This window comes from Barbatula barbatula, assembly GCF_947034865.1.
Source record: "Barbatula barbatula genome assembly, chromosome: 3".
Taxonomy (NCBI): domain Eukaryota; kingdom Metazoa; phylum Chordata; class Actinopteri; order Cypriniformes; family Nemacheilidae; genus Barbatula; species Barbatula barbatula.
In genome coordinates, this window is record NC_136764.1 from 17,211,259 (window position 1) to 17,223,296 (window position 12,038).

The 12,038-nt window shown below is 39.0% G+C and overlaps 1 protein-coding gene across 1 annotated transcript in view; it reads left to right on the forward strand.

The window, feature by feature from the left end:
• col11a1b (collagen, type XI, alpha 1b) overlaps window positions 1–12,038 on the forward strand; it is a gene marked incomplete at its 5' end in the record, with an annotated part of 62,527 nt that overhangs the window by 24,897 nt on the left and 25,592 nt on the right. The window contains 17 exons of the mRNA XM_079451870.1: window positions 95–136; window positions 285–347; window positions 1,894–1,968; window positions 2,382–2,465; window positions 4,543–4,599; window positions 5,113–5,166; window positions 5,428–5,481; window positions 5,958–6,011; window positions 6,358–6,411; window positions 7,149–7,202; window positions 7,313–7,357; window positions 8,698–8,751; window positions 8,832–8,876; window positions 9,843–9,896; window positions 10,820–10,864; window positions 11,384–11,437; window positions 11,801–11,845. Of these exons, the coding sequence (XP_079307996.1) occupies window positions 95–136; window positions 285–347; window positions 1,894–1,968; window positions 2,382–2,465; window positions 4,543–4,599; window positions 5,113–5,166; window positions 5,428–5,481; window positions 5,958–6,011; window positions 6,358–6,411; window positions 7,149–7,202; window positions 7,313–7,357; window positions 8,698–8,751; window positions 8,832–8,876; window positions 9,843–9,896; window positions 10,820–10,864; window positions 11,384–11,437; window positions 11,801–11,845 (933 nt within the window). The remainder of the gene's footprint in view (window positions 1–94; window positions 137–284; window positions 348–1,893; window positions 1,969–2,381; window positions 2,466–4,542; window positions 4,600–5,112; window positions 5,167–5,427; window positions 5,482–5,957; window positions 6,012–6,357; window positions 6,412–7,148; window positions 7,203–7,312; window positions 7,358–8,697; window positions 8,752–8,831; window positions 8,877–9,842; window positions 9,897–10,819; window positions 10,865–11,383; window positions 11,438–11,800; window positions 11,846–12,038) is intronic.

The window sequence follows — 12,038 nt, forward strand, 5'->3', positions numbered from 1 at the left end:
TCCGTGTTCCTCATATTCAGAAATTTACAGCCTACCCAGCACGCTACCGTACTAATGTTTTTCTTCCTCGCTCTCTCTCTTCCTTCTTTTTTAGGGGATGCTTATAGAGGGACCCCCAGGACAACCAGGGCCCGCCGTGAGTATTACAATTTTCCACCCTTCACACATAGAGAAACTCTTTAGGAAAAAAATACCTCTGTGGAAAATGTATTAGCTGCCGCCAGAAAGGCTAGCATAGTGTTTCTAAGGATTTTGCATTTGAAGTTTTGTGTTGTCTTTGACAGGGCCTCCCCGGCACACCAGGTACACAAGGCTCCCCAGGCCCCCACGGAGATCCCGGTGAGAGAGTAAGTAACAATTCGCCAAGAATCATCTCTTATCTGTGCTACTTAATATTTGTTAATGTTGTGCGTAAATCAGTACCACTTGTCACTTGTTCATGTAGAAAGTGAAATTACAGGTAACATTAGCTTCAGCAGAACATTTCACAACCCTTTCATCACGTTAATAAGAAGAGATTGTAGCGTCTGACTGTTGCAGTCAGGACAATGTTAAAATGTACAGAATCATTGACAGACAGAATCAGGCAATGACAGGCAGCATGTCGTAACTACAGTATGTGAATGAGCAGATGTGCGTATTTGAAAGATGTGGGAGGCCACGGTGAAACCAGATCTGCCTGTAATACCTCACTGTCACAACACTACAAGAGCAGGAGAGAAACCTTATAACTTCTCTTTCACATTATCACGTACTTATTATCACATACAGCCTTATATCTGTGTTTATCAACTGCTTTTTTGTTGTATAATAAATGTGCTCGCTTGATTGTTTCACAAAGAATAGATATCTCCAATGCAAACCAAAAGCTGGACATTTTTTTTCTTTACTGTGATGTAGCTTAGCCTCCTTTTACATCTCCCACTGGGTGAACCCTTCCAGTGCATTCTGGGAACCAGACAGCACTTCCACCACCAGTGTCTTATGTCTTCAAATACAAATGGCTTTTTGTCTATGAGGGGAAAAGTTTTCCCACCCTACCTTTGATCTCCCACAGTTCCTCTGTATATGAACCAAAATCTCCCAGCGTAATTAACAATGATGGCAACTTCCCTTTGCCTGAGAGGTTTTTAACTAGAGCACACAAAAACATCATCACCACTATATACCGTATGTGGAAGCCCGTTTTCTCTAGGTGTCAGTATACGTGTTATACGGGAGGATGTTTGCCCAGCTTGCGATATACTCGCGCGCACACACATGCAATTACTCCATCATATGGGAACAATTTAAAGTGAACTGTTTAAGAGAGAAGCTTGACATGCCTGCTAAAGAGATCCATTCGCAAAACTTCTCGAGCAGCATTCCATCATATATGTGTGTTTGCATTATAATCCTCTGCGCTTTCTTGTGGGATGTCAGATTCATTATTATTATAACACACACAAATAAACAGTGCAATGAAATGAACTATAAACAACACAAAACATACATAAGCCTCAGTATAAATATAAAGGGAAATAAAACCAAATGCATCATTATGGGATAATGACGAGCTTAAGTCAAATAGTTATTTTTGTTTTTGGCTGGAAGTAACTCTTTGGAAATCCTTCTGTGTTTAGGTGCAGTTTCAGAAAAGGACACAGCATTTCACATGCGGATTCCAAAGCTATTCAGACAAGCTTTTGTTTCTTTAAATATTTTAGTTTATGGATGGGTATTGTGATTCTAGCGATTCATTTTAAAACTTCAGGAAGAAACAGAAACAATCTCTGAGGCTTTTTCCACACCTATACTTTCCTTTTTTATCCACCCATGAATTCACTGTATGCATTTCCCACACGCTGTATGCCCCATTTACATCTGCTCTGTCTCTCTCTCTGTTTCTCTCAGGGATCTCCTGGTCGTCCTGGTTTGCCAGGCGCAGATGGGGCTCCAGGGCCCTCTGGCACCATCCTCATGCTACCGGTAACATATACATTATTAATGATTCTGATGAGGGTCCAGATCCCCCCAGCCCCTTGTCCTAACCCCTGTTAGATAATCCTCCAATAAATTTTTCATATCCGCGACAAATTCCTTTATTTCCTTCCTATTACATCTGACATATTACTGTGAATGTAAAAGATCAATTGGGTTATGAATTGTTACAGCGGCAAAGAACCCAAACCTCACCCCATAATCCCATAGTACTCACTGTACAAACTACTGTAACTCAATACAAACTGCCACTTTGGAACCCAACAGTAAAGCCATAATGACAAGGCTGTTGAGGCCACTGAATGTTAAAGTGAGTCCAGCGGCTCCTGTAAATTCATGAGTGTAGTAAAAGTACTGAAATAAACCACCTATTTCTGTGTTTTTTAATGTTTCTCTGACAGTTCCGAGCTGGTGGGGAAGCTATGAAAGGTCCAGTGGTGACAGCACAAGAAGCTCAGGCCCAAGCTATTCTCGCCCAGGCCCGGGTGAGAACACCTGTTTTTTTTTTAACGAAAACTATTGTGTTACATACAGTATAACAGTGTATGTGAACAAATTCAATTCTGAAGTGTGCAATTTCTTGTGTTACAATTAGGGTGTATAAATATACCTGTGATAATAAAAAAACATGATTATTGAAAATCTGTTAATACTACATATAAGCATGTTGAAGTTGTTGAGCACCCGTTTCAAATTTTGCCTAAAATGCTGCAAAAAACTCCCTACACTCATATTTTGAATAGAAAACTAAAAATCTAATATGAATTTGACTGATGATTTTGAGCATTATTTACTAACTAAAAACAGCCATTGCGATAATATTGTTATCTTGATATTTTGGCCACACTAGTCAAGTAATTAAAATCTGATATCATGACAGCTATGGTTGTCACGGTGAAATAAACATATCTTGCGATACTATTCCAGCTGAAGTAAGATTCGAGTACAAAAATATAGCTGCAAGCAGCGATACAGGGCCAAGCCCGAAAGGGCACAGGAGAGCCAAGAGACTGTAAATGGCAGAAAAGGAAAGTACTTGAAAAACAGCGAAGTTAAGAAGAGCAGGAAAGAGTGAAACGCAGACTTTATATATAAACATATCACACGATTTAACAGAAACGGAACATATGTGAAAAAAGGACAGGTTGAGAAGAACAGGTGGGAAAGAAACGTTGACTTATATAAAAGTAACACACGGGATTCAAACACTCAACCTCAGTGACACAAGGCGGGTTTTGTCATGTTGCACCCACTCTCCTGATGAGACGTATCAGAGCTATACGTAGCCATATGCAAAGAACAGAAATACAATGACAACAGAAACTGAACATACCTGAAAACAAACAGGTTAAGAAGAACGAAACTTAGACTTAATATATGAACATCACACTTGATAAAGAGACAAAAGCGCCTGCCAAATGCGTAAAATGAAAATGAGATGCCAGGCACATGGTTTAGCAATTCGTGCCACTCAGCTGCCATGTTGAATCCATGCTCCTGATGGGATGAACAGCAACAAGAACAAAATGTACATGAACAAGAGAAAACTTGAACAGAACAGATGAGAATGAACTCAAAACGAAGGCTTTCTTTATAAACGTAACACACTTTACTCCACAACCTCAAAGTCTCAAGGCATGGGGTTTAACAAGTTGCACCACTCAACTGCACGCTTGAGCACCATCTGGACCTATAACAGCACAGAGCAAAAAACGGCAGATACAGAACGTACGTGAGAAGGAAATAGCTTATTGAAGAATAGGTGAGAATGAAATCAAACTGTAGACAAATCATAGGATATGCTTTTATACCTAACATATAACTACAATGCTCGTGCTACTCGAGCTTTGAAACCCCAAGCTCTTGAACCAGAGGCATGCGGTTTATCTGGTTGTGCCAATAAGTTGACGTACTTGGCTAGGGCATTGATACGGGCCAATCCCGTGTACCAAATTTGGTGCTGATATGGCATACAGTTCAAGAGATATTCAAATTGGCTACAGCCATGCCACCAAGTGTGCCAAATATCTGCAATTCCGTACGTTCGGTTCATAGGGCTGCCATAGACTCCCATTGGGGAAGCACAATAATAAAACCAACAGAAACAGTAGTGGTCACAGCCCCCCCACTACTTTTTTTGAGTCCATTCAATCAATTTATTCAAGAAAGAAGCATTTAAACATTTCTCTTATCGAAACTTCCAGTCCACCCTAACAGAGCAAAATTTGCATACACTTTACCATGAGTTTGGGGTGGAGCTATCTGTTGATCTGATCAATACAAGTTAGGAACGTTGTTCAGAAAAGCTATTTGCAAACAATTGTTATGTTTTCAGTTGCATTTAGCTGAGAGCAGTAGCACAGAAATAACACAATTCAGCTCTCAATAGACTGTTGAAACCACTATGCAGGTTTAACCTTTTTATTATCCACTTGCCAATAACTTAAATGCGCTGAAAAATAACCTTTTACTTTCAGTGATGATGTCATTTTTGCCATTATTTAATCTGGAGGAATTGTTAATGTTCTGTCTGTGTTCTGACTGCTTGTTATGTCCCGGCAGTTGACAATGAGAGGACCAGCTGGTCCAATGGGATTGTCAGGACGCTCCGGCCCTGTGGTGAGTGTCTCGTCTGTAACGTCTATATATGAGGAACACAGATGACTGGCCTGTTACTTAAACACACATGATGTAAAAGCCACATGCCAAGATTTACCTTCTCAAATTACTCTATTGTCTATTTTGCACTGATTTTAAGGCTAACTTCCGTCAGCCCGTTGACTTCATCATGCAAACATTTACAGGCGCATGTGTTCTATTCATTGCTAAGTGAAAAGTTATTTTGTGCTTATATAGTAGTATAAGACTGTGTTCTGTTTATTAATATTTCCTTAATTTATTTATTAATTACAGAGTCCATATAACTTTCCTCGCTTTTATGTGCCTCAAAAATGTCTCATTTTCTTCCACACCTGCCTCCCACTTGAATGCACCTTCAAAAACAACGGCATCGTATCCATGGAGCTGTGTTTGGGTTACACATGTTGAATACCCAAACACAGCTCCATGGATATGATATTGATGTTTTGAAAGGTGTGTGAGAAATAAAACTGGTCTGGTTGTATGTTTCAGGGTGTTCCTGGTGCACCTGGTGCTAAAGGAGACAGTGGAGATTCTGGTCCACTGGTGATTTTTTTTTAGATTTACATTTCAGTGTCTTTCATTCTCGTAATTCCAATGTGTTTAATGATGACATTTTAAGTATACACTTATAATACTGTATTATGCAGCTTAGTTAATTTTAGTTAGCTTTACTGTTTTTAAATCCATTACATAGATTTGATCTCAAATTCAGCTCTGAATTTATTCCAGTGATTTATGGGCTGTTTTATATACTTGTAATTCAGCAACAGATGCTTTCCTTATTAAACTTTTATATTTTCTAAGGGACCAAGAGGACTTCAGGGCCCTACTGGACTACCTGGAAAACCAGGCAAGAGGGTAAGAATGCAATATAACCATATATCAGTATAATTGTGACACGTCTGCTACAACTGCTGCTCAAATACATCAAGAAAATACAATTCACTCTCCAATTTACAGCAGATTTTCCATGACACTTTCCATTTCTATTAGTTTTGACCTTAATTTACCTGTTACAGCCTAACGGAATGTCAGATGTCAGGTTTCCCATTCACATCTGCCAGTTTCAGACGTGACGTTGCCAAAAGTTCCTCAGATTCTCCTTTGACACAGTTTATTCACAGTTTCATTATTAATGAGTCAATTTGCTGCATTAAGTCAAAACGCATCTGCACCATAGACTCAACACACCTTATTTAGATTGTTTTGGAGTGTACTCACTCACTTAACGGCATCTCCTGTCTCATAGATTCTACAATTGTTTAAACATATGTTTAGCACATTAGCTAGCTTACAGCACATAGCTTTGCTGAAGATGCAACCTGGTTTTACAGGGCCGAAATGGGGCCGACGGAGCCCGAGGAATGCCGGGTGAAGGTGGGAGCAAGGTAAAATCGCTTTTTCCAGACATTCAGCCTGATCATGAATTCAAAACCGCTATTTCTGATTCGAGCGGGGAGTGCTCCTGTCATAAGAGGATTTTTTCAAATATTATGTAGAGACCAAGTTGGTCCAAAAGCACTTCTTTTGTTTTCTTTTTTTATCTTACTCTAATAATTAAATCTTTTTGATTCGATTATATGTGTTTTGTTGGTTAAAACGTTGGCTCAGCATTGTTGTGTATTTATTTCCTAATATAGTTCCTGTATTCTTCCTAAATTCAGTAAATAAGTTCTAAATATAATGAAATAATGTATACATTAACATTGCATATTTTATTCTCAAACTTAATAGGGAGATCGAGGATTTGATGGACTTCCAGGTCTACCTGGTGAGAAAGGACACAGGGTAAGTTCTAAATGCTTTTCTTAAGAGAAATCATACTTCGTTTCTTGCCGTTGTAGTGATACTTGATATCAAACCCAATTGTTTTAGACAGCAGAGCGGATGCTTGGCCGCCACCCGTGAGAAAAACATTTTTAATACTCAATTATCAAACTTTCAGCTTGACCCAAAGAGCGTTTTATGGTTATTGGAACAATTTGCGTCTGCTTTTATTTTATTCCTCAAAGGAAGCCGTCATACAGAATTCTATTTGTTAACTCAGCTTGAACAGCTTCTCGTCTACGTTTGCCAAGAACGAAGCAGACTACATTTTTATAATTTTCCACGTATTCCGCTGTAAGTTTCATTTAGGGTGCTGACATAGCGGCAGATGATGTTGACCTCTTTCCAGTGACGTCTCAGCTAAGGGCAAAGGGCGTTGTTTGGCATGTTACTGCTTCTCTGGCAAAGCATGAAGACCCTTTAGAGGCACAGCAGTGTGGCTTGCATAGCCTGAGCTAGCTCAGTGTAAAATGGCTTGTGATCACAGGGACTTGTGTGTATTAATAGCCAAATGCTGTCTTCCTGATCCTGCCCTGGGTAATTACAGGACTCACTATGTTATAGCCTCTTCTTATAGAGACGCAGTCTTATAAATAGTGGTCATGGCCCTAACAATGCACAGAGCCAAGGGCAGGCAGGGACGATAATGATACATTTACACTTTTCATCCTCTATCATTTCTTGTTTTCTCGCTTCAGGGTGAGCATGGTCCCATCGGTCTCCCAGGCTCTCCGGGAGAGGACGGACCAAGGGTGGGTTATTCATAATATCTTATTTTGGGATTGTATGCATTTTGTGTGTAGTATTCTGAGGCACTGGGCTGCAATGTCGTTGGTAATTGTGTTTGCACTTTTGTCTGCAGGGTGAGGATGGTGAGATTGGACAGAGGGGAATGCCAGGAGAGAGTGTAAGCATCTTTATCCTCATTTCCAGCAGAATAAAAGCCTAAAAGTCCTTGAGTGTCCATTATACTCACTTTTCTGAACTAGTGCCCCACCCTCCTTTTTCCTACAAATGTTCACATTAAATCTCCATATTTTTTGCCCATTGTGTTAATAGCGCGATGCAGGAACCCAGAACTGCAATTTTCCATTTTCTCTCTCAGTTTTGCTCTGTTTCTCACGGCATACTAAGGTTCTCACGTACGCCACTCACGCTCTGACTAAATATTCCATCAGCAGAGAAATAACAAATAACAGCATTAGCCCTGAAGATATGGAATCTTACTTAAGCACCACGACTGATAGAAATAAAAAATTACTGCCTAAATGCCTTTGTTTCTGTTGTGCATATTTGTACCTAAACCATTTTGAAGCAAGTAATATAAAGCATGTTTAGCTGCAGGGTGTCTTTTATTGAAGCGTGTTCTGTTGAGATTGACTTTATTGTTCTATGTAAATGTAATATGGCTGAAATTAGCCTGTTTTTTCATGTTAAATTTGGCCATTTTATGAATATATGTCACTTTTTAAAAATGTTACAGCAAAAACTCAATGCTGATCGACTCAACTCAACTGATAATGTTCCAAACAGTTGTTGTCACAATCATTTCTGATTTTGAAATATTTTATTACATCATTTGTTATCAATTCAAGCGTGAATTTAGGAAAGATATAGCAGTGTGATACGTACAATTTCTGTGAATTAAAATGTACAAACCGGGAGCAATAACTCCCAAATGGTGAAGTTATGGCTCTTTATAGAACATAGTACTACAAAGAAAGAGTTACTATATTTTTATTTTCATTTACCCATTTATGAGGAATATGGATTGTTATGTATGTGATAATTCTGGAAATCATGTAAAATCATGCTTTACAATAAAAATTATTTTAGATGCATCGATATATTGGCCAATATCCGATGATTAATGCAAATTTTCACACTATTGGCTGATAGTTTAAAAACAGCCAATGATTAGGTCCAATATATTCTGTCAATCAAAAGAGGACAGGAAAATGCAATGCATTTGTGATCTGCATTTAAAAAATGTAAAGAGACATCACCAGTTTGATGTTCAATATTAATAGTCATTATATGAATTATCAACATTAATTATCAACATTAAAAAAGTTAAGAGATATTAATTTAATCTTCAGAATCGATATCGTCAGATTTCACCAAGAACAATCAGCTCTCCGTATCAGTGAAGAAATTTAGTATAATCAACTTAAGTCATTAACTTGTATCCAGTATAAACGCCAAATAAATTCTCATTACATGCTCTTGTATGTGTGTGAACATCAGGGTCCAAGAGGTCTGCTCGGCCCAAGAGGAGCTCCTGGTACCTCTGGACAACATGTATGTACCATAAACATCGTACACTCTTAATTATGACTGTCTACATTGCATGGCACTGACAATGTTTTAATTAAATAAAGGGTCTTCCTGGATTGGATGGACAAGCTGGCCCTAAGGGAAATATGGTAAGGATTTAACTCTTCCCTTGCTAATAAATGCTGTACGAAACTGATAGAGAGCCTTCATCAGTACTGCTAAACTCAATGGAAGACTTTTCTGTTATCTCTCTTTAGCCGACATCCCTTGACCTCTCTAAATGTATTTGTTGTTCAGAGCAAAGGTCACCGCTAAAAAGGCTATTTAGATAAGATTTACACTGACAGGAGAGGGCTAATACTAGAGTTAGGGGTGAGATCTTTGACCTGGAAGTGTTTTATTTAAAGGAGCACTGTGGAGATTTTATCGGCATCTAGTGGTGAGGTTGAAAGTTGCAACCAACAGCTCACTCACCCCTCCCTTTGGAAGCACTAAGGAGGCTGACAAAGGACTGACATGTCTTCACATTTTCACTTCTTTGCTGATGGAGATAATGTTTTTACAAAACACGCTCTGAAGAGCAGTTTGTCCATTTAGGGCGACTGTAGAAAGAACATGGCGAATTCCATGTAAGAGGACCTGTAATGTACAGTATATAGATAGAAATAGCTCATTCTAAGGTAATAAAAACATAATGCTTCATTATGTAGTCTTAATACACCTCTGATGACACAGTTATGTATAATATATTGCATTTCCGTCAATAGATACTCCAAACTTTAACTTATGTCGTTGTATTCATTATCAAAACTTTTCATACTTGAGCTCAGTTTGTTATTAGATTCACCAGTACAGTTGTACGTTTTTTCCTTTGGTTTAAAGAGCCTGTAATAGATTTTATTACAGCCGGCTCCATAATTCAACAAGGAAGGCCAATGGAAATGATGGATATGCAATATGCACATGTCTGTTGTTTTACATATTTTTGCAGTTTTGAGGTATTGGGCGTTTGCGATGATTTTTATATCTGTATAAAATGTCAGGCTCGTAGGACCAGTGAAGTGTAGTAATAATAATAGTGTTATGTACTGAAGTGTTTCCATTTAATTCAACAGGGTCCTCAAGGAGAACCTGGACCCCCTGGGCAACAGGGTAACCCCGGTCCTCACGTGAGTATCATCCCATATGTCAAATTTGTCTATGCATACTGTATATTCATCTGATATATCTGTTTGTTTCTCACAAACATTTCTCCTTTTTCATTTGAATGCTTTTTGTTGTTTTGTGTTTTCCACTTTTTCTGTTGTATTCAGTTAACGTAAAACTTAATGAACTGCCAGTGAATGAAAGAGACTGTGTTAAGCAGCCAGAGAAATTAAGTGACGAAAGCGGCAGAGCTAGAAGCATTCATCTGTTTCCACATTTTTGAAACTAGGCTACAATGGGGTAAATGCCTGCTTATGGAAAATTCGATTTGTTTCCATCATCATGGGGCTACAGATGTAGCTATGACGGCAATAGTAATATTTGTTGCCATTTACAAAAAGTTGCTGAATAGCAAGTTTTTTTCCGTAACTTCAAGTATTAGTTTTTTTTGTAGTGTTTGTTCTGTCATCATTTATTAACCCTCATGTCATTTCAAACCTGTATGACTTTCTTTCTTCCGCAGAACACGAAAGAAAATATTTTGAATAATGTTGACGGGTGCCGGCGCTCTTCAGTTACCGTCATTCTGTTCCATTACCGACATTCCTCAAAATATCTTATTTTATGTTCTGCGGAAGAAAGTAAGTGATGCAGGTTTGAAATGACAATAGGGTGAATAAATGGTGAGAGAATTCTGGCAAAATTGCTATTTGGTTATTAAAGGGTCCTTCACACTGCGGGGCCTTTAGCACTGTTTTAACCTACAGGAGTCACACACACACACGGAATAGTGTTTCCTGTTTGACATTCCTTCTCAGATTTGACTGAGAGGTGCTCGCACAGCTTTTTCCAATATAATCTTTACTATCAGATTTCCTCACCCCTGAAGACTCCATGTTGTATTTATCACTGCAGTATATATGACTTCTGAAATCTTGTCTTTCAGGGTCTGCCTGGTCCTCAAGGCCCGATCGGCCCACCTGGAGAGAAAGTGAGTAAGAATGAGAGTCGGCCTCCCCACCAGCCGCCCTCTTTGTTATTACAGACGGCGCATTGCTGCCCTAACCCTATAAACGATTCAGCAGACTCTTCAATTTCCAGGCTGTAGGTTGCTAGAAGATCACTGCTGACTTGAGGAAAACCACACACAAGCACACACATAAAGATTGGCTAATGCTTCAACAAGCAGGAGATATGCTTACACACATAACTGTCATTGGTTAGTCTCTCAGACAAGCGTTTTGTCAAGGCTTCTGGAAAGAGGCCAGAGAGTTTGAAATGTGACTCCTGGAGCGGTAGAGTGTTTCCAGACGTACCATATGATTAGATCTCTTTTGAGAGGAAAACCAAGATAATGAAGTGCTTTAGGATTGGGCTGCTTATAAAATCTGCCCAATGAATCGAGAGGGCACACCAGTAATTGCCACCTTAATTGTGAGCGTTTTTCAACCCTCTTTTTATTTCTTCCTCCATTGCGCGCTTTAACCATTGCTTTCTCTCCTTCTCAAAGGGTCCCGGTGGGAAACAGGGGCTGCAAGGGCTGGCTGGGGCAGATGGGCCTCCTGTAAGTGGATTATTTTATTTTTATTCCCACCTCTTCTAAATCACTTTGAAAAATCTACCTTGGCTTTAGAATATATATCATAAATAAAAATGAGTTTTAAGTATAAGTTGAATCCGATATCAGTGTTTCGAACGGAAACATTTACATCCCATTGTGCCTGACGTTTTAGTGTGTTTCTGTTGTGAAATGATCAAATTGGATAGTGAACACTATCCATAGATGTTAAACAGCTGAAGTTTACAGACTTTGTTGAAGTTTACAGACTTTGTGGTGTAAAGAAGAAGACAGACTATTGCAGGCACTCAAAATGTTCATGCTAGCAGACGATCAATAACGATGCTTTTGTTTGTGATCCCTGAACAGGGTCATCCTGGAAAAGAAGGTCCTGCCGGCGAGAAGGGAGCAGCTGTGAGTATATTTTTAGCGTGTCACAAAATTTATTGTCGCTCTGAGTTCCAGTTATTGACCACATTTCAAGTGCAAAGCCACTAAACACCCGTAAGGTGTTATTTTGCAGCTGTCTTAAAGCCCAGGGAAGCTGAAACAGAATGTGCTGATGGAGCGGAAAGTCGGTTAAAGACTGACAGCTCCAAAATGAAGA